Genomic DNA, 23731 nt, shown 5'->3' on the forward strand with positions numbered 1-23731 from the left:
AAGCCCTCGGGAGAGCTCTTCAGCAAGCACAGCTCAGCATGGATGAGTTGACACTGGCAGAGCTACCTCTCCCTTTATGCCTTTCCACGTTCATGACAGGAGGGATCACCATCCACATAAACTAAAAGCCATCAAGTTCCTTTGTGTGTGTGGTGAATCTCCATGGGGAGACATTTTGGACTCTCATAGAGTTTGGCTTTATTAGTCTTTGTGTGCTGCATGACAAATTTGTTAACAGAAAACAGGTTTGTTTGCCTGTGCACTGGATCAACCCACATTTATTTTGTGCAAAATGAATTTTCATAGAGCCATCTGGAAAAAAGCAAACACCAAAACAAACATTAATTTTCACTTTTTTGATTACATGTTCCTACTAGTTTCCCTTCCTTTTTGGTTTTCTCTTTTGCCATTTTTTGGTATTTGCAAAAAAAGGAAACCAAAAAAGAAAATAATAAAATAGTCCCCTGAGAAGCAAAACCAGAAAATACTCATAAAGTAGAAATATAATATTTGTCTTAAAAGAGTTAGTTTATTAATGCAAAATTATTTCAACTAAAAAATAATTCTTTGGAGACCTGGAGTGGTTCTGAGAAAAATTTTGGAAATAACACATACCCTATTTTCTGTGGGAAAAATGCCCATTTTCCATTTATTGCTTTTAGGTTTTTTTCCTAGTATATTTTATTCAAAATTAGCTTGATCAAAGAGCCCATGAAACCAACAGGAGTCTTGCTAAAGACTTTGAAACACAGACATGTACCTAGAGCTAGAGAATTGCAAAACTATAATCAGTCAAACAATGCCCACGGCACCATTGTCTTTCCACACCCTAACTCAGCAACTATTCTAAGTCTGTCTCTGCTGTGTAGGGTGCATTGTCCTGCTTTGGGATACGTTTTATGTCCTTCTGAAAATAAAGGCAATTTATCAGCCCTACACCAGTAAATCTTTAAGCCCACAGTAAAAGAAAACTCGAGTCACAGCTCTGAAATGCAGAGGAACTTAAAATCTCCATAAAATCATTGTGAATTCAACACAAAATTTAAAGGACTCATGATATATAAAGATCATTTGTAAATGTGTTAACTGCCTCTATTTAAGGTCTTCAACAACAGAAGACTTGTACTTCAGGATTTGCAGTAATCAGAAATTATTTTTCCAGGCTAAATACAGAGCAACATGGGAGAAACTTGTAGATGCTGTGGCTATTTCACTTACCAAAGCAGAAACAGATATATTTTGAAAAGAAATCATCAGTAGTCTCAGAGTTGGCTGTGATAATTTCATCTTTGACAAACATTGAAAGGTATAAAATATGTATCTGAATCTCATATTTTTAAGTAGCAAAGTCCCTATGAAATTATTTTGAATAATAAAGAAATATTCAGATTCTCAGTGCATTAAATACAATTCTCTGTGACCTCTCATACATGCAGGACAACATGTCAAGAGAGGAGGGTGAAGCCCAATACTCCTCTGATGCATTTTGAGGTTCCATTCTGAAAAACACTGAGTTAATCTTGCAGCACAGTCCCACCTACTGCTCACTGAAAACCCTGATGAATGCAGAGCCTATGTAATGTGTTTAACACCCCCAAGTTGCTGAAGCCCAGGTCATACTGGTCCCAATCCGAGAAACAGTTTACAAGTGTGCAAGATACTGAACATGGAATGAGCTGCGTTGTTAAATATCTGTGTGTATGTTTTAACAGAATCAAGAATCAAGGGCTAGGTTGGAAAATAGCAACTGCAAAATACCTTGCATATCTGCTCAGCAATTATGTTCTTTAATGTAAAATGTTTCCTCTATTAGAAAGCTAATGACCCTGGGCTAATCTGCATGTACAGATGTGCATATTAAACTGAAATTTTCAGCTCAAGGATTAGCCTGGTCAACAAAGCATGAAGGTGGTGCACTCACACAGCCAGCACTTCTTTTGCTTGAAGTGCACATCCAAGCTATGCTACAAAATCCTCTTCCCTGCAGCACCAGCCATTGTCCCTGTGGAAAGCAGCAATGGGATGGCACACCAGAAGCAACCATGGTAAGGAGAGTCTGCAGGCACCAAAAGGGAAATTTAAAAATAGGTACCAGAATGGAAAAGACTGCAGAAGCATTGGAGGTACTAAGACTGCTCTCGAGCTTTGGCATGGGCCAGCAGGTTGAGTGAGGGAGACAGAGCAGCACCAGTCCAACACCAATGGTAGGAGCTGGATTTCAGCAGATGCTTAGCAGAAGGTGCAGCATGAAGGAAGGGGAGAGTTAGCCAGTAAAACAAGCAGGCTTGGGGAGAGATGGGGGAAGGCTGAATGTCAAGCAAAACTGAAAAGGGTAAGAAAGGAGTGTTTTACAATCTCTGGGTGATGCTTTAACCTGTCTCTGACCAGAGGTGTGCCCTGACACTCTGCCCTTTGGACGCCCCAGAGCTGCACCCACTACTCACTTTTCAAAAGGAAAAAGAAACAAAGCCCCACATACCACCTAGTTTTTCTGAACCTTCCTTTCAACGTACAAATCTCTCAGCTGACACCTGCAAACATATAGCCGGACTTTCCTAGTCCCCCTACTCATAGTATGGAAATTTCTGAGCCTCACCTAAATTCATCTGAGTGTAACCTGCCTCATTCTGTGTGCCAACTCAGTCAAGCCATTCTGGCTCATCCATGGTTAAAAGTCCACCATATTTGGCCTGGAAAGTAGAAGCCACTGAATATTTTGTGTTCAAAGGCATCAGCAAAGACCCTGATGTCAATTTCCACAACAGAGTATGATACTTGAAGTTCCTAGAAGCCATTTTAAAGCTTTTTTTTCTTCCCAAAAGCCCTTGGGAAATATTAGTACATTAACTTACTTTTTCCATCCACCATCTGAAAGGAAGAGCAGGAGAAAATAATAAATCAAGATCATAGCTTAGGACTATCACTTAAATGCTATCTACTTACTTCTGCCTGAATACCTACTTAAAAGAAAACTTTAAAAGGGCTACAGAGGAAGTTTTCAAGAAGGGACCCCAAAAAGCTGAGAACACCCTGAGGAGCATGTGAAAGATTTGACATTAACAAGTAAATTTGATCCTGACTCACATACCCCATAACGAAAACCTTTAGGATTCCACATATGGAAGGAAGTTAAATATTAGTGGTCTACATCAATTTTAAAAATGCTAAAGTGATTCATATCAGTCAAGGAGTGTGTCCTAATTTTTCAGTCTTTCCTGCTCCTTTCTTTAAAAATAGCTGGTGTTTTATTAACGTAAAATATTAACTTTCAGTTAGTTGTAGGTTTTGTTGCCATTACCTCCTTCAACCCAAATAGTTCAGATAAGTCCTGGATAAACATGCAAGCCTAAAGTTGCTTATCTGAATCTAACCAAACCACTGAATACTTTGAAGTTGGTCAATTGTTGCATATGCAGTAGAAACTAATGCTAATTACCTTCTAGTCACCTCTTAAATGCAAAATGATCCTCCAGATTGAGTCCTTCTGGCGCAAAAAAAAAAAAAAAAAAAAAAAAAAAAAAAAAAAAAAAAAAAAACCAAACCTAAATAATTCTTAATATACTTATTTAGCTACTTTGTTTCAATGTTGTGCATGCCATACTTGGCACCTTTGTTTCAATTATAATAAACCAACTCTTGGCCAATTTAATTTGAAAGAACAATTTCATTCTAAAACAAGCACCCTTGCAGAGAACTGGACTGGAATAACAAAAGAGGCAAATTATAGCAAATTTTGCTATTGGCATGTGGACAAGTTGATGATCAGGAAGCCATTTGTCTTTCCAAATCCTACAACTTTGATAAATGACCCTTTTTTCTTCTTCCCCAGATACCCAACCATATAATAGTACCATGAAGATAGGGAAATTGACTCTAAGAGACAGTTTAGTAGTGCTAAAGCTCAGCCAGTGTCCTCAGGAGTTCATTAAAAAACAACCCTTTATTACTCAATTTGACATTGCCTAATTAGATTCCAGAAGAAACTTGTGCTTATTTTAGTCTAATGAGAATTTTATAGACAAGTCATTTCCTTATTCTCCCAAGAGAAAGAGACAGATTGGTGCACAATAGACTGGCTCCTCATCCCTCATTTCTTCAGCATCTTTCTTCTCCTATTAAGTCTCTTTTTTTGCTTTCCCTCCACTTTCTATTTAAAAAATGTAACCTCTCTACTGGCATGGAAAATAAACATTAGGAAAAAGAAAACAGTCAGAAGACATGTTTTATTTAGTGTTTGATAAATTAATCCTCAGGGAGGTATCCAGGCATGCTAACACTAAATACCAATTCTAGCCAAAAAAAAAAGAAAAAAGCCAACCCCAAAACCCTAAACAACAAAAAAACCCCACGAATAACTTGCACATTCTGCAGTATTCCCCTGGCATGAAATCAGATAGCCAAAATAAAAGAACTGTGAATCACACATATACCTATTATGAAATATATTTTCACATGTCTTAGTGATGGTAGAGCCATTGACAGCTACCAGAAAATTAAACTTCCTGTTGAATAACCCTGGTCTTCATTTGTCAACACAGAAGCATGAAAATGTATACAAAACCTCCCATGCTTATCAAGTCTAGCTCTAAACAGTGAAAATCCAACTCTTTCCTCTGTAACCAAGTACAAGCAAACCTATTTGCAGCTGAGCCATGGCAATTACAATACCCAAGGGATGCACAGGGGCCATATAAAGGCCGCCCAACAGAGCAGAGTGAAGAAGCCATGGGGCTGAGCTGTGCTAGGACCGCACAGTTCACACGTGTAGGATGTGAGGCAGCCCATATTCACTGAGCAAATAGCAGCAGAAACGAAGACTTCAACTCCTCCCAGGGCTCTTTTTGCCCCTTGCACACAACTGGAACTGAATTTTACCTTCCCAAATGTCTTGTGTTCCACGTATAGGGTGGAAAAAAAGTTGCCCTGCAGGGTTCCTAGGCACCTTGCCATCCAAAATGGCATAGTTAGAGCTGCCATTGAATCTTGAGCTGATACTTGATGTGCTCACCAAGCCTGGCAGCTGGAGAATTGTCACCTCTCATGGGCATGAAGGCTGTCATGAATGATGTTGCTCAGTGACACAATTACTTGCTCTTGTACCCAATTTTCTCACACCAGCAAAATCATCCATGATCTGTACAGCTTACACCTTCAAAATTAAACAGTAAAAAAATTCTTATTCCAGTACTACACGTCCTAAGGTGTTTATCATTTTGTTCCAGAGAAGCATTGCATGTAAAATTATCAATGTGAAAATCTGGATAACTGATATTTGACTGAAAAAGTGTTTATGATAACATGACAAGACTGTTCATTAAATGTTTCTTACATAAATGGAAAATTATATTCACCAAGGTAATAGGAGCATCTGAAATTTGAGGCACTACTGAACTCAGCAGCATACATCAGACATTCAAGAGATGTCAAATGTATGTGCTAAGACCTTTGTAAGAAGAGTCAGCTCAAAGTAAGGATGGAGAGATAGAGATCTTTTCTTAGGCACAACCAGAAGTAATCAAAACTGTCACTGTGATGATACTGAATGGTACTGTCCCTACTGGCTATTTGTCACTGCTTCAAAACCTCTGCCTTTTCTTGAAATACAAAGCTAAAATCTGAATGAATACTGAGATGAACCTGTACTTCCAGCCTCAAGAAACAGACCTTCGGATTCAGAGCTGGAACACTCCACCAAGAGACTGAGAAGCAGTGAGAAGGGCCAGTAGAAAATTTTAGGCTTGATTGTGTCTTCAAACCATGTCTTTCCATAACCAGTCCATGACAGAAGCCAGGACTAGATTATTCAGGTGAAGGTGAAAGAGATTTCTGTAGGAAAATACATATATTACGTTCACATCCCATCCCCCTCCATCCATGTATTATCCTTTGTCTCGGACAGCTTGCATTAGAGCATGCAAGGGTGGGCTGCAGTGCTCCACTGGGGCCCCACAAAAAGGTCCCCCCAGTCAGCCTTGCAACAGGACACCAAAGTGGTGTCAGGCACTTCATGCACCTCATACTAGGGGAGTCCAAAGGCAAACAAAGTGCCAGAGGTACATATGGATCCTGCAGGGTGTTAGTAGAGCAGCCAGAACACTGATAATCTCATAACCTCCCTCTAACTTCCTCTGCAAGCCCTAATAGTTGAAATTGGCTGCAATCCTCAACCAAAGTATTTGATATACTTTCCATGAAATGCACAATTAACTATGATATCTTTGGATATTCAATATTCAGTAGACTGTTGTTGCCTGGGCTGGGATTCCATTTTCTGACAGATTCCATATCAATGGAGCACAGCACAAGAATTTCTAGGATCAATAATTAATTACAAAAAGAAAACCAAAAAACCAACCACAACAAAAAAACCTCAGTAATTCTCAAAAGTTAACAAGGACAGAAAATGCAAAAGTGCACATGGGAAGTGAAAGAAAATTCTGAACAAGTTTTCTTTGTTGAAAAACAAATTCCCACCAACTTTGTCTTTGCACATCCATAGAAGATTCAGATTCTTAGGATAAGACAGTAGAATATGGTGCACAATTTTAGAAATGAAAACTTTATGCAGTCCTGAGCCAGTAATACCCCTTCAGAGTGCAAATAACTTATTATTCGATGTGTAGAGAGCTCTATATCTAAGTGACAGGTCTCCATCCAACTAAATAAGATAATGCTGCCAAATCTATTTCTATAATCTCAGTGACCTCATAGGTTTTCATTAAATATATTAAAAAAAACCCCAAGAAATGAAAAGTGGCCTATTTATCCTATGCAAAAGTAATAAGAGGGCTTAATTTTTTAGTATTTTCAAAATGAATAGCATGCTAGAGGTAAATGGTATATTTTATAAACTATAGTAAATATCTGTGAAAAGAATAATGTTTAAAGGTCCCTCCCAACCCAAACTATTCTATGATTATATCTGAAAACTTTTCCTATTAGACTGAGTCACCTACATTCTCCTTGCAGTAGGGAGCCATAAGCATGGACCCGCATTTCTCTGTTTCAGACTTTTCACAAACACACAGCCAAAGTGAGCTTTGCCCCACCAACTTAACAATCGACATCGATGGGCCTAAAGTCAAGAACAGTGTTAAAACACATGGCTAGTCTGGAGGATTTAAACCTTAAATCTTAATTTAAATCTTAGCCATCATTGCAGTCTACAACTTCCTCACAAGGGGAAGTGGAGGGGTAGGAAGGGCAGGCACAGATCTCTTCTCTGTGGTGACCAGTGACAGGACCCGAGGGAATGAAGCTGTGTCAGGGGAGGTTTAGGTTGGATATTAGGAAAAGATTCTTCACCCAGAGGGTGGTTGGGCACTGGAACAGCTCCCCATGGAAGTGGTAACAGCACAAAGCCTGACAGAGTTCAAGCAGCACATGGACAATATTCTCAGGCACATTCTTATCCTGTGCAGGGCCTGGAGTCAGAATTTGATGATCCTTGTGGGATCCTTCTAGCTCAGGATATTCTGTGATTCTGTGACAAAGTAAAGCCAAATCTCTTAATATGCTACTTTCCACCAGTGAATTTTCTGATTGCAAAAGTTGTACTAGCTGCTCTTCCTTTCTTTTTCTGTTTATTAAGAAATATGAAAAAAAGAAGTGCTAGAAATTATCTAAGTAGCATACAAATACCTGAACGGTAGCAAGGGATTTATGCTCAGCACACAACCGTTTTCAGGAAAAGTTCTCTACCAGCAATTCAGTTTCTCCTGTATGCAAAGCTCTAAATAGGAGAGTTCAGCTGTGTGCACTGCTGCAGATATAATCATAGAATAGTTTGGTTTGGAAGGGACCTTTAAAGGTCATCTAGTCCAACTCCCCTGCAATGAGCAAGGAATGACCTTGTGCTCCTCATGATAGAATAAAATGCACTAACAGAGATGTCACAAATGACTCATGAGTTGTGGTTTCCTTCCTACACAAGCCCGTTCTGGAACATGCCCTTTGGTCCTAATGTTATCCTCCTGATGCTGCGCTCAGATGACAGCAGCCATTCATTCATTCACTCACTCATTCATACATTTCTTCACAAGGTAGGAAGATGTGAAGCTATCAAAGAGAGCTGGCAAGAGCCTGTAAGGCCTGATTAAGCTCTCCCAGGCTTTGGGAACAAAGCCAAGAAAAAAGCCATCAAGTTCTGATGTCTTTCCTTGGTAACATTTTGTTCACGTTTAGATGAAATGCAGGTAGTAAAAAGAAAAAAAAAAAAAAAAAACAAAATCCCTGTTTCCCTTTTCCTGCTTGCATTCCCCATGGGCATTCTGGCAGCTTGACAAAGTAGTAACTGAGAACAAGTGCTGCAGGGCCAAGTCCCGGCTGCAGCTGAGCTTCGTGTGGGGAGTGCTGGGGAGCTGCTGGGACACCAAAGGGAGTAGCTGAAGTGCTACTCTGCCAGGCTGGTATTTGCAGCTTTGATTCCCCAGTTACTCCCCATGGGACACTCATTTTAGATGTTACACAGAACAGAGCAGGAGCTTCAGCAGGTGCTCAGAGCGGTGGGAGAGCAAGCAGCCTCCCCCGGAACAACCTGGTGACAGTGTGTGGTGTCAAGACTGTGGGAGTTAAATGGGTGCATATTTTGCATTACCTTCAAGAAAGCGCAGAAAAACCTACTCAGAAATTTCACATATACTTTGAAAACTCAGTCCTTGAGAGCTTTTTTTGTTTAAATGGAGAGACTTAATGTTCTTCTTGCATTTTAAGCACATAGGAACTGCCATCTTAAATCAGACTAAGAATCCTTCTAGTCAATAGTCTTCTGTCCTATAGCAGCTACTAAGAGACACCTCAGGAAGCATGAAAAATACACAGCAAGGTCCATAGCTCTACTTTAGCCTCCAGAAGGGCAGGAAGAAGCAGCCTGTCTGATTCAGAGGGAAAACAGGGCATTTTGGTTTGTACTTTGCTCCTTTCCTAACAAACTCAGCATTCAATTTTTCCTTTAGAGAACTGCTGAGGGTAGAGTTGATCACGCCACAGAAGTATCTTTTATAACACTCGGAAACGATTGACATTCAGTTATTGTCAACTCAGAGCCCAGTATTGTATTTGTAAAGTTAGGACTGTTTTGTCCTGTGTGCACTCATTTATTCCCATCCACCTTAACTTCCTTTGCTGCTTTGTCATCAGTTGTTCAGTGCCTTGAGCACCTTCTGCAGCTCCTCACAGGCCATCCTCTTGCTTTACTGTGCTACAGAGATCAGGTCACGAGCAGCAAACCTCCTGTCCCTTTTCACCCCTTTTCTAGATAATTTCTGAGCACTTTAACAAGTTGAGATCTTTGCAAGGATATGTTCGCAACATTTTTTTACTACGAAAGCAATCATACACTTGTTATTTATTTGCTGATGAGAAGAATACCTCTACAAACTCAGGGCTGCTTAGTTTCTTCAGCAGTTTCCTTGTGAGGGATCTTGTTGGATGCCTATTAGTGGGATCTCTCTGTCCATCGATACATTGAAAGGACCGTAGCTAATTCATCCCTCTTCTATCTCAAGTATCCAAGTGCCTCCTGATTCTATTTTTGAATAGAGATGTCAAGCATACCAATCTGCAGATGCCAGGCTCAAGCCTATCAATAATGTTCTGTAGGTACCCACCCCAATTCAGGATAAACAGAAAATCTTAAAAAGGAGTCTGAATTAAAATATTGCTTGTATCCTCAGCTTTGAAACATTCATTTTTTTAATTTTGCATGCATGCAGGCACATATGCATATGCATGTATATAGAATTTTCAGACTGTTGAGCAAATACACATCCCATTATGAAAATGAAAACTCAAACTCCATCCTTATCCAACTGACACTTAGCAACCTCTTCCTACAAAGCTGACAGTAAACACAATTTGACAAAAGAAGTAAATTACATGTAATTTGTGTAAAATCTGTAATTTCAAATTCTTATTGTTTCAGTAATGCTTTAATTTTTTTCCAGTTCATTTCCTCCTCTTTTAAGCGTCATGTTTCCAGACAAATCCTCAAACTGGGGCTTGCCAAAACTATTCCAAAGCTGCAGCACAGAAGCAAATCATAAGCACAGCATCTAACACACCCCTGCAACCTTCCAGGAAAAATGCACATCCATCATGTCTCTTCCATCTGAATTTCAGAGTAATCTGTTTTCCTGCATTTCCTCTGGGAAGGCAAGAAATGCTTTTATTTCCCAACCATTTATCCTATCCTATCTCCCTCTCAATACCACACAATCACCAGTGGAGAATTAAAAAGACAGAGGAGAAATAAAGTAAAGCTGTCTGAATCTGACATTCTCCACCTCATTGATTGTGTCAGCAGTCCCTCAGCAAAATCAGTGGTTTAGCACATATTACTTACTGCATCAATATAAAAAAAAAAGACTACTTTTCAACTTCATCTACTTGCATATTTTTCATGTTGTTAAACATAGCAGATACATGCCATGCATGCTTACACATTTTTTTTTAAATTCGATAATTATATTGTTTTAAACATCTTGGAATATACAATATTGGTCAATAAATAAATGTATAATGTTCAGACTGTTGCTTATTTGGCTTTCATAAAAATGTCCACAATACTATTGTTTGAATCAGGACATGTTTAATAAACTGAATCAAATTTGCTTGGTTTGTTTCCAGTATGAGGAGAAATGGGAATAGCCATGGATAATTACCCTGCTCTTTACTACTCTAAAGTATTATTCCTATTCTGTCCAACCACATAAAGAGATTCTTACTTACTGACCAGTGACTACTAGCAGATTGATGTTGACCTAAAATATTTCTGATAAAATTAGAATGGGGGTAACTCTTTAAAAACTGACAACATGGAAATGAAGAATAAAGATGTATTTCTAAAGGATCGTTGCTGTGCAAGAACTAATAATTGCAGGACAAATATGTGAATTTATGTATTTCCCTCAGTGTTGTAACCGTATATATTTCAGTTATGGTTACTGCCCTCTTCTTGCCTCTGGTGACAGCCAAGTCCCAGCTGAGAAGCTACGAATTTTGTCCTATCTTTGGCAACCTAAATGTGCACTGGTAACATTTTAAAAAGAGGGAAAACAACAGGAAGGGAACAGCACCTTTGCAACGCTCACAGCAGGCTCCTCTCTGCTTAATGACGAGAGCACAGTCCTTGGAGAGCACTGGACACTTCTCCCTTTTGCACGTCACTTCCTTATTCTGGAAAAAAAAAATTAAAAGACAAAAGGTATTGCAAGCAAACCAAACCCAAGGCTACCATTTCTTGCAATTCAGAAGATAAAATGTGGGGCCAGCAGTCTGCTCTTTTGCTTCAGGAGAGGTCCTTGTGATTCAATACATCCTTTTTCCCTTGAAGGAACACAGTAGAAAACAGTCTTTGAATAATCCAGAAGCCCAAGTAAATGGTGTTTAAACCCCACTTAGACAGTAATTCATGACTGCTACCCAGTCTCGTACAGAAAATGTGCTGCACCGAAGAAATCCATGTTAATTAAATGAACAACTACCTACATGATGTGCTTGTTAAAATATCCTCGGGGTCTTGAGGAGCTGCCCCATGAACTGCACAGCTCAGGAATCACTTCTCTTGGTGACAGAAGGACAAACGGCAGAGAAAGAGGTGGTAACCTCAGAGAAGACAAAATTCTGCCACTGCAGAAAATCAATTTTGCCTACAGGTTCTCTAAAAGAGGCTACTATGTACTATACCAAACAAGATGATTAGTCTAATTCATCTTTCACCCCAAAATGCTGAGAATCAATGAAACACCATGAGCAGACAGAATCACTGTACCTTATAGGGTGATCTTGCTATGGCAAAAAGGCAGTGATTTCCCAAGGCCAAGGAGCACGTTAAGGAATGTCGATAGAGGATGTGCGACAGCAGGCAGCAAAAATATTCCATTTATTGCCTACCTTATCCCGGTGGTGTCAACCCTTCTGGTTATCCCTGCCATTAAATAGGTGCAGAAAACAAATACTTTGGGTGTTTCTTTTAGTAAAATTTTGCTACTTCAAATTCCTTACTTAAAGTAGCCCTCTGAAGTCAGCTCCACCTATAATTAGTAGCTCAGTTCATTAGGTGACACAGGTGGCCGTCTAGTACATGCAAGTACCCACCTCACCCAATCTTATGACTTAATTAGAGACCAAAAAATCAAAGGGTTAGAAAAATGTAAATCATAAAACTAAAGAAAAAGAAGCTGTGCTTTCCAGTCTTTTTATTTTACTCCCTGTGGCCTTATTCAAGGTGCCTGTGAAGAATAACATGCAGCTTTTATTACACGCCAGCCTTTTGTCTAAAATCAGAGGTTTATTTACTTCAAAGTCTCTGCCTGATCTGATGGGAGCTATAAAGGCACTTCAGTCTTATCAGTATAAATGAGGACTCACTCTCACCAAGACAGTGTGAAATCAGCAAATGAGAATCAGGCCCTAAAGTGCAGCTGCAGCAACACATACAATTACTGTAAAAACCCAGGTCACTGCTACATGCTGGCTGCTCTGCATCACTCCAGCACTGCAGAGCAACCATAAATGCAATTTAACCAGCAGGTTAAGCCAAATTTATGGCAGGTCTGTAGCTCTGGACTGGCACAAAGCAGCCACGACACAGAATTGCAACTGGTTCAACATCTCTTTTAAAGTGCTCAGTGAAATCTTGATTCCCTTTACAGGAACATGGTGCCCCTGTAAAGTCTGTTGAAGGGCAGCAGAATCAAGCTTACCAACTCAACTACAATCTGTATTTTAAAGGGTTCTGCTAAGATCTGATTCTCTTTAATGAGTTTGCTTAAGGACAGATTTAATAAGCCTATCAGCCCCATTACCTTTTATCTGTGGGAAAATCTTCTGCCTGGTGAAAGTGGGTGTGAAGGAAGGCCAAAACCCAGTTTACAGTTTGTTCCTGTGGAGAACACGATTTACGCAGCTGCAGCATGCATCATGCACCTCTGAGAGAAGCGAGATGCACAGTGCCCTTCAGAACCAACCTAGCTGGGCCAGTAAGGGGGGCGAGTGGGCAGCTACCCACTGGGCTCTCTCCTTGAACGATGACATTATTGTTGCAGATGGCAGCAAGAGGGACCAGAAGAATAACACAGCTCTGTATTTGTTTTAATTCCCTTGTTCCCAGAGGACTACTGGGGTAAACGCCTCATGCAGCCCAGCTTCCTAGGCAATTTCTCCCCTGAGTGCTGTCTGCCTCCTTCTGCCCTCAGGTACATCCTGGTTTCTTCTTCTTGGCAATGCAAGAAGTTCCTAAGGATGACCCCAATGCACATATTTCAAACAGGAAATACTTGCTAGTTACTGTTCCTAAGCAGAAGCCTCCTGTTTCTCCCACATTGCTAAAATCAGGAAAATTCTCTCCGATGATGAGCTTGGTGCCACTGAGCCACCCCACAGGGGCAGCCAAATTTGGGTCTTGCTCGTCTTTCCTTATCACCAGCCAAGCTGCTGGTTTAGCAGGTTTTCTGGGAGGGAAGATTTTGCAATTAATGTGCTGATGCCAAGGGCTGTTTTGGATTCAGCAGCTGTTCCACATGAAGAATATTAGTGGCCCACAGTGCAGCGACAGGAACTGAAGGGTCCTTCTGTCTAGGAGGGTGTCTTAAGCTGTAAGCTACAGATTCACATTTCCTTTCTCTAACTCAGTAGACTTTGAACTATTTGCTGTTCAGTGGCCTCGCTTCAGCAGAAAGGGGCTTGTTCTTTGTGCTCCCACAAGTCACTGGTCCTCACAGCACGGATACTTGTGCAGGAGATGAACCATTGAATTGTCCCTGGATGTAGAGGGCAGCAAATCTGGATCACTGTCTCAAAGCTCAGTTATCACAGCATGGTGCTAAAAGGTGGGCAGGAGGTGCCACACCATCCACTGCACCTCTGGGGTTTTTGTCTTTTCGCTTGTTTGGTTGGAGTTTTTTGTTGGTTTGGTTTTGTTTTGTTTTGCATTTCCCAAATAAAAGAGGAAGCTGTCCCTTGGAGGAGAAGCTGCATCCTCCTGCCTTAAAGGACAGCTCCGTGTGTCCCAGGTAAATAGAGCCAATCTTTGCCAGCACAAGAAGAGCAGCTAAGCATTTAAACAGGGTGGGATTTGCAAAGCTGATGTTCATCATCTCTAGCTTGTTGCAGGCAAGGCCCAGATGGCTCCAAAACAGGCTGTTTCAGATGTCAACCCCAGCTGCCTAACTCCCTACCATCAGAGCTGGGCTGCTCTTCCAGGGTGTGAGGTATAGCATCACTCAAGGCTGCAGCCCCACCACTCCTTCTGGGGCCTTTTGCTGAAAAAATATAAAATAGAGCCACAATTGCAACATATTGCTGCCCTAGCATAGTCCTCATGGCAAAATCCCTCTTAAACTAAGAAGAGGTGAGTGTAGCTCCCCTACTGCTTCAGTTACTATTATTACTATTATCCCAAAATTCTTTTTAAAAAGTCAAGCTGTTTTATCTCAATGCTGTATCTTGTGGAAAACAAGGCCAGCAGATGTGGAGGAAAGGGTTAATATACCATGCTGATCCATCACAGGCCTGCAGCAGATAAAGCAGGGCTGGTAAATCATTGTTTAGTCTATTGCAGTCAGGCATTATCCAGTGCAGATCTCCTGGGTCCACTGGGTGTAAAAGTACAAAAATAAAACAAAGAGTAATTGTCATCTGGAGGCTGAGTTTTCGCTTCACCCAGCTGCCCAAAACACTACTGTCTACTGTCCATCTGCTTGTTTCAATTTTGCTGCCTCCTTCCCTCACATTTCACAAGGGCAAAGTGGAGGCTGAGAGCAAATGGGACTTAAGCAACAAATCCTTTCCTTCCAGTTATGTCCCCTCCTGCCCCCAGTAATCATAACATTTCATTACTTGTCCCAGACATACATTTGGAAAGTCACTAAGTAGCTGCATGCAGGAGAGCTGTATTACCAAGCCTCCATCTGTGCTGTCAACAGCGTCTCTGAATCTGTTGAAAGCTCTCAGATACTTTGAATTTTGCTGTTCTTAAGAGAAAACTTCTTAGACGGCAACAATCAGAAGCCAACAGTTATGGAAGGGTAGGGGATTTTTTCCCTTTTGTTTAAAGGACATGCACTCTGGCACCAAGAAGTGCGGAAGAGACACATGGCTCATAAATACACAAACCGTTTGCTAAGTCAGAAACCTGGGAGTCAGTCAAATCCATAATAGGATCCCAAGATTCATAATAAATAACTTTTAATTATAGTCCTGCACAATAGTTATTTTAAACAGATGGTTTATAGATTCACATCTGGGATTATTTTTTTCTTTTAATTTAGTGCTCAGGCGCGCACACAGAAAGGGAGAGAACCTCGGCTAAGGTTACTATTAGTGTTGGAAAAATACGTATTTTTTTAAAAGAGGTCAGGCTGATCCAGAACAATGCTGCCGCATCTGACGCAGCTCCCCAGTCAGTGCTCAGCTCAGCAAAGGGCCCACTCTAGAATCCCAGACTCCCCTGGAAAGGAACATTTAGGGAAGTGCTGGAGGATCACTCTGGACTCCTCACGGCACTCACCAAGCCCAGCTGCTGGAGAACTCGTGTTTAATGCATTTCAGGACAGATCAGAAATTTTGTTGGGTGCCCATGTTCCTCCCCTCTCCCACTTTGCCACTGAGAACCAAGGGTCTCCTTAACTTGGCATGCAGAGGTGATGTCAAATTCCCACACAGGAGAGATACACTAACCAGACCCAATATCACTGTTACTGCTTCATGTTACCTTTACTACAACCTCCTCTCAACGCAATTTGTTCACCTTCTACATACACTTCATATTTTTACCTTCCATCAAAGAACCCCACACAAAACAGCCCATTCTGGCGACAAATTATATCAAACTAACAGCCTTAAACTCATATGGTACAGTTAAATAAAATGCCAACATGAAAAGAAGAAAAAAAAAACACTAAAAAGGAGTCTGAATATTTGGCAGAGATCTTGGAGAGGATATGTGCCAAACCACAGCTTGGAAGCCACAGCCAACTTTCTACAGGGTTCCCCACTGGACTCCTGCCGGCTCACAGCAGCCACCAGGAGGATGGCTCTTTTCAACCTGGATTTGGATTCAAGAGAGAAAAAAAAAGAAAAATAGGAGTCTGCTTCGTTTATCCAGGACTGTACCAAGGAGTGCCTCCATCAATGGTACCCCAGGCCCACTCTTGTGCTGTCACAGCTAGCTGCAGAAGACATTGCAGATGTGGTTTCTCAGGGGGCCAGATGTCCACAGTGATGGTCTGGAGTTGTTTTTTTTTTTCCTTTCTTTTTATGTATTGAAAGTGCTTTTAGGAAGCTTGTGCTGCATTTCTGATACCCTGAGGTTATTAATTATTTATACTGAATGGGAAAAATGTTGCTTAAACTTTCATTTAACCAAAAAAATGCTGTGGAGAGAAAAATAATAAAAGCAAGAGAGACAGATTAGGTAGAAAAACTGACTCCCATTAATGACTAATCATGAAAACATTCATTTTTTACCATTATTCATCACAGTCCAGCTGGTAATTCTGATAGGACTCCTCACCAAGAAGCTCAGGGTGTCCCCAAGTTTCTGCTAGAGAAGCCTGTGGGATCACCCATGAAAACAATAACAATTTTCAAACAACGGCAAAAGTTACCCCTGAGGAATTTGGGATGGAGCTTTCGAATACGCACATGTGACCTTAGGAGAAGAAAGAGCCATTTAAAATTAAGGAAACAAGTGTATTCAATTCACATAGACAACCTCTCCACCACAAGGCAAAGGGCAGGCTCAAACGCAGGCTCCCGCCATGTGCTGTGATCCCCATGTTCTCAGGCCATGCTGCTGGAATCTCTGCCAGGTGTTGCACACGGCCAGAGCATCCTCTCAAGTGCATAGGAAGCCACACTCACACCACAGGCCACAGGAGCAAAGGTTTGGGCCAGCACTGGTCACAGGCTCTGTCCCTCGGCAAAGCTTGGGAGCACCATGCTCCCAAGCCTGTGCCTGCACCTATGTTTACGTGCAAACAACCCCGATGCTGGGCCAACTTGAACTCAAGAACAGGCTCAGACACATGCTTGGCTCACGGTCTAGACAAATCCTGAGGCTCTTTCTGAAAATAGTACCCTTGCCTCTTTGGCACTCCTGCCTGGAACTCGCTGTCTCAGGTCCGATTTACAAACCTCCCTTCAACAGCAGAGTTGATGCAAGCAAGAGATCCCTGCTAAAACTGTGGGACTGCTGTCTTCCATGAGCATTTCTCTACCTGAGGAAGAGCCACACGATTTGGCTTCAGGGAGGAGACACCACTCCCCAAGGAGAGATGTTTGCAGACACTTTCAACCACTGTCAAGGGAGATGAGGATAAGGTCTCATTTCCCTTGTTCCCCTCCAACTATCTGCTGGGGTGTTTTTTCCTTGCAAAACAAATTTTGTGGGTACAGTAACAAAAACGGTTTAGCACACTAGATGCATTTCTAAATTCAAGGTGGAAAAAATATTTCCCTATGAAACAATGTCTGTTCTCTGCAAAATGGTAGTGTTCTCTCCATTTGCCCACATAAACCTACAAACACCAAGCCATATGCTTCACCAAGAGAGAGAAAGGTCCTGTTATTTTAAGCATGTAAAATTGTAATGGGACAACTCACAGGAGTAAAGTCAAACATATGCTTCAGTACCTTCAGCATTAGGTCGTTGCCCATGGCACAACATGACCGTGATTTCAGCATGAATTGCATTAGATACAAATGACAGTATTTTAGTTCAGCTCACAGTCTCTCTTTCCTTTCTTGAGCAGAGCACTCAGTAGCTTCCAATTTTCCCCCTCATCCCTGTAATCTGTTTATCTTACCTGGCCTCTCAGGGTGAGCAGGGAGGAGGCCACAGTTCGCCCTGTGGTGATGCTCAGCCGGCATCAACCATCCCCCTTCATACTTCGAGCTCTCCCTGCTCCGTAGGAAAGATGACTAAAACAAAGGCCCTGCTGAAAGATGACACCAAATTTCACTTCAAATGGGTATTCCCCACTGCTGTGAGGAAGACATGAGTATGTGCAAGTGATTCAGGACAAATCACTCACAACCCCTCACAGACTGAACAGTTTTTTTTTATTTTTTTGCTGTGCTTAATGATGTTCACCAGCATGAGGAAAGTGACCTCAATCGCCTGCTGCAATCCCAACACTCCGACAGCAGCCGTCTGCACCAGCATTTGGTGAAAAGAAAGCACCGTCTCTTCCTCCCACATTTGCTGGCTTCAATGCTAAGGCTGCAGCTGGGGTCAGGGTCCCAGAACATCAGACATTGCAGCAGCACATCCCTGCTCCAGTGAGCTTAGGGACAAGGTGGACATGGCCAGACACAATTACTGTAACTGAAGATTAAGTCAGTGAGAAAGCCAGGGCAGGATCCAGATCGTGTAGCTCTCAGTCTCCCTGTCTCCACCTCACCCTCCAAGTGCTGCTTCAGATTAGAGTTTTTCAGCTGCACAGCTATAGGCAACACTCTTTACCTCTCAGCAAAATAGCATGGCAGTCTTCTAGCAATAAGAGACAGGGTTTTCACAAGTTCCCAGCAGTTTGTACTGTTGTAAAAAATACCCATAATAATCCAGGAGCCAGATTTCAAGGAAGGGTTACGCACTGGGATTCTTGTGGGAGACACCAGCTTCACACTTCATGAGATACACACTTTTAAAATTCACATGTTTTTTCAGTGAATTTTAATTGATAGGATGATATTTCTACTTTGCCAATAAAGAATTTGCATTAATTACCAGTTACCTAAATCTGATGACAGCACCTAAGAAAAAAGTAGTCACAGGCAATACCCGTGAATTTGAAGCTCCAGGTGCAAACCTGTACCCATGCTGCTGTAAAAGGTTACATCTCACTGACCCAGCCCTGTGATTTTATGATCTACCCCTTGCTGGATGTTCTCAGCTACTCAGATCAGTCAACAAAACATTTTGGATGATCACTGCCCAACTTATTTTGAGCTAAATAAGTGATGTCGAAGACCTGGTTCAGCCTAGCCTGGTTTACCCTGATTGAAGCTGGTGGAGAATTCATTCTCCCAGAGAAGTGACGGGCAGTTGAGGGCCATAAAAGCTTCCACTGCCTGAGCTTGATCAACCAAACACAGCTGAAGTCAGCAGATGTGGGTCAGCATTGCTGCCCTGAGTGTATTAGCTCCTGGAACATGGTGGTGCCCCTCAAGTGCCATAGGATGGCTTGGAGGAGAAGTCTGCCAAGACAAATTGGTCTGAAAACACCCTAAGTAAATTCTAGTCCTAAAAATTGTTGAAGACGACACTCATGAATTATCAAGATGATTTCACAGAGGGCAAAGCAGATTACACCAAAGGTTTAAAATAAATTCTTAAATACTTTGAATTCAGCAAATTTTAGATCAAGCCATGGTGTCATGTTCTGGCTCATCTCAGAAATGAACCCAGCTCATTAAAAGAGTGCCCTAACAATATTCTGCTTCTGTTTCTTAACTAATTTCATCCCAATACTATACACTGCTGTTTATTTTCCAGCAGATATTGTCAATGAGAGAGAAACAAAGCCATTAAAACAATTAGAAAGTACATAAAAATCAAAGTATATCAAAAGCAAAGTACATCAGTTCAGAATTCCTATTTTTGATAACTATATTTTCTGTTAGAGACTGAATACTGACCAGTAGTAATTTTTCTCCTAATGTTGTGAATTACAACTTCTTTTGACATTTATTAAAGAGAGATTCATTGCCTGCCTTTTAAAAAAGTATCACTTCATCACATTTTGATAGGCTAGATCTACAAATATATTATCCAAACAATAGTTACCTGTCATTGCATCTTTATTGCCTTCTTTGTCTGAAGCCCGCTTACTCAGTCTTTACACTGGAGATTTCAGCAGTGGCAAATGCCCTAGTTTTGGGCTTCAGTCTGTTCTAAAAACTTTGAACAAAGCAGCCCTTGAGGCCTTGTACTTCTTAAAGACTTTAAAAAGCCCAATGGGCCTCCTAACTTACTCTGCAACAAGTCATATCCCATGAAGAAACTCACTTCTGTACAACACAAAAACAGGGCTAGATTAAAGAAAAGGAAAGAAAAAGAGCAGGGTCCCCTGCTGCTCTGTCTGGCCAGAATCATGTCTTTTACTGCCCATATCCTCTAAAGAAACGATGCTCTCATGATATATTACCCTAATACATCACCAAGTGACAGTTTTCTCATGATACTGTATCCTCAAAGATGTGATGCATGCCAGAAGCAGCAACAGGAGATCTCAGCTGGGGGAGAGAAAGGGGAGGGTTTTTTTATTTTCTTTCAAATGTTTAAGCTACATGTTGGGGTTTTTTAATGTTATTTTGAGAGGAAGATCCCTGTCAATTGTAGCTTCATAATCTAGAAGACTCCTAGAAGTTTTGCAGTACAACTTTTAAACTGGAAAGCACCAAAAAAAGAGTCTCTTCATTTAGTTGAAGCAAGTTTTGAAGTAGGACCAAAACGCTTGAGGAACAACAACCAAATAAAAATAGTAGCCCAAAAGAAAGAAGCAACGAGAGTCTGTTTTCTATTATGAAATTATTTAGGCAAAAGGCCCCCAGACACTGCTGTTTTAATGAACTTGCAAGAAAACTGAGCACTGACCCTGAATTTGTTTTCTTATGTGATTTTGCCTGTGCTACTCGGTGGTATTAGAAAATAAAAAAAGGTTATTCACAGCAGTCTGCAGAGAGAAGGCACAGCCCCCAACTTGTGAGTCAGTATAGAGAAGAGCGGGAAGAGACAAGGAAAAGGAGCATTTCGGGCAGGACTCCTTGGAGCTTTCAGGGTCTTTTGGTGCTGCTTTCAACTCACAAAGGCTCACTCATTTTTGCTGCAACTGCTGCTTGGCTGCTAGTAAAATCTGGTAGGGGCCATGGTAATCCTGGGTCATGGGCAACTCACGGCAAGTGTCATCCTCAAGCCGTCTTCATCCAGCTGCTGCCAGCAAAGGAAGGCTCAAGGTCCCAGGAGAATTAGTCAGAGAAGCTTATGACACCATAATGTTTAATTTGACACATCTCACTTCTGTGTGTTCCTACTTCATATCTACTCAAACTTCTTTGCTTCCATCAGAGACAAAGAAAGGTGGAATAAGCTTTCCTTTGTTGTGATTAATCACACTGCCAAATTAAGTAAGATTGTGACTTTCAAAACTTCAGCCAACGCTGTAGCTAATAGGAGGAAAAGCATATTCTGACTTGTGGACTAAGCAAAAGAGATATGGAAGTCATTGAGAAGAAATTAAAAGCCAAAGCTGTCAATGTCACTTTCACAGTCCTTGAGCTGACTTTGACCATATTTTGTGGCCTGGCCATGGCTTCTTTTGGGTGAGATATAACAGCCCTCAATCACAGCAGCAATCACTTAGCCACATAACAATACCACTGCAGTCAATGAAACCACCCATGAGAGCTCAGAGGTTTGAGTCAAGCTCTTCAGTGCAGACACATGCGCAATGCCCTATGCCCTGGGCAGACCGTGTTAATTAAACACTTATTTTTAAATGCTGCTCTGGAAAAAATTTGCTGTCCAAAATAAGAAACTCATCTTGCACAACCACTTTCTTCTTGAAAAATCCAGTGGTTAAAACATGTTTTTGCATAATAGTAGCCCTGCAGTGTCAGTTCTCACTTCTGAAAAGCAAATTCCCTTCTTTCTGTTTTGCACATGTACAAACAAACAGATTCTGGTATGTCCAAAGCTTGCAAATCTCAACTATAATAATACATTGAATAGAAGCCATACAAGCAGTTTTTTTCCTCAGCTTGTGTTCCCTTCACTCCTTCCTTTCCCACTTGCACTGTGGGAAGTAAAAAAAATACCTGTTTCTGACAAGTAAATGGAGCTGACATTAGAGCGAAGCTTGAAGGTGAATGGGGTATGCACAAGTCATTTGTCATCTTGACAAAGTGAGATTTGGTCACCAGTGGGACACTTGAAAGACATCTGAACAGTTGGCCTTGACCACCAGCATTTCTTACAGCTTATAAAGGGACCCATGGGACCAAGAACACAACCTGCTTTTGGAAGTGACTCCTGCAGTGGTACCTCTTGATAGATGTAAAGGCAGTGTGATATATCAGGTGCCATTAAGATCTTTGCTAGCAGGCTCTATTTACATAAGTATGGAGTGCAGATAGCATCTTGTTAACCCAATTAATGAGACTCAAATGTCAGAGAAACAGATTATGCCTGGCTCGAAGTCCACAGTGCTCTGAAGGCAGACAAAGATGATTTCATTGTGTGGGACAGCACTGTTATCTTTGAGCAAGAACTCAGGCAGCAATCATTCTACCTGAACAGCTAGGGGAGGCAGAAAGATGATCTGAAATCCAAAAGTTTCACACTTTTAGCACAAGAAGAGCTCTTCATGATGAAAGGCGCAAGTGCCGTGTAAAATGGAGAACCTGTGGTTGAACCAAGGAAAAGTAAAAAAGTATCCACTTGAGGTCTTGGAAACTTAATTTTTTATTAACTGTACCTTCTTCTGCAATTAGACAAAGTCCTTGCTGCCAAGAAACATCCTGGTCTGGGTTGGAAGAGAAACACTGTTTCATCCAGCCTGTCCACATGGGCAGCCTGTTTTACATGCGCAATTGAAACGCAGTTCTCTACCCTAGAGAAGAGAGGGAAATTTCCTGACCAAGATGAGATCGCTAATCTCTTCATCAGTGACTCTCGACATACTGTTTTATACAATAAACTGCTGTTCTCCCTCAGCCTCCAGCTACTCAGCTCTGTGATATAGAAGCAGATGCTCCTGTCACCCAGGTCAGAGCAGTGAACCCTGAATGGCACAGCATGAGGTGCTTGGCCCCAAAACAGAGACGGGGGTTAAGGGAAAGGCCTTGTACTCAGCAACGGCTGTCAGCTCTTTGCTCAGCATGACGGCTCTAAGAAATTCCTCTTTGGAGCTGTCTTCTCAATGGAGGAGACAAGACAGTAAGCATTGGCTGCCTGGGCCAACAGCCCAAACTCAGCGCCACTCAGTGGGTTAACCTAAATCCTCTAATGGGAGCATTACCTTGTGGCCACAATCACAAGTTGGCTACAAACACAGAGGAGTCATATTAATTCTCCAGAAGATACTTCAAATCCTTCTAAACCTCTGGTTCCGGAGCCATGCCTAGCTTTCCTGAAGTCACATCATATCCCCATCCTCTTCCACCAGCAGTTTTTGTGCCCCCTGAACAGGCTGGAGCTGCCTACTCACCTCTCCAGATGGCTGTCTTCCAGGAAACTCCCTTTCCTGGTACATGATTTGCTTCCTTTTCCCCTTTTTTGGCTCCTTCCTTTGTATGTTTCTGTACGTGGACTGGCTTAATTATTTCAAAAAAAACCCAATGATATCAAAGATTCTCCTTTTATACTAAAATGATTATACACAGTTTTAGGCAGCATATATGTACCCTTCACGTAACAACAAGTGCATTAAACCATTCAAATTTCTTACTACCATAGCCTCAAGCTCTAGATATTTTATAAATTTCATCTTCAGATTGATTTTTGGGTCAAATGATTTTTGCTTGAGGATTGAAAACCTTGCCAAGTTAAACTGAACATATACAGACATTTTCCCAGAAGCCATACAAATTGCAGACTTCTTCAGTTTCCTCTGCATTTTCATGTTAAACGAGTTCTGGTTCAGTATCAGTGCACTCTGCTGCATCTTAAATGTCCACATCAACAATTTCCTCCAGAAATGCTTCATGTCCATAGATCATGGACAGATTA

General features: G+C 41.4%; 1 protein-coding gene across 7 annotated transcripts in view; it reads right to left on the reverse strand.

Moving 5' to 3' along the window:
* Positions 1-23731, reverse strand: part of BMPER (BMP binding endothelial regulator) — a 148804-nt gene that overhangs the window by 112278 nt on the left and 12795 nt on the right. For all 7 annotated transcript variants that reach the window (XM_032105321.1, XM_032105331.1, XM_032105312.1 and 4 more), the window contains one exon: positions 11076-11175. In XM_032105321.1, the coding sequence (XP_031961212.1) occupies positions 11076-11175 (100 nt within the window). The remainder of the gene's footprint in view (positions 1-11075; positions 11176-23731) is intronic.

Source organism: Corvus moneduloides, chromosome 1 (assembly GCF_009650955.1).
Source record: "Corvus moneduloides isolate bCorMon1 chromosome 1, bCorMon1.pri, whole genome shotgun sequence".
NCBI lineage: Eukaryota > Metazoa > Chordata > Aves > Passeriformes > Corvidae > Corvus > Corvus moneduloides.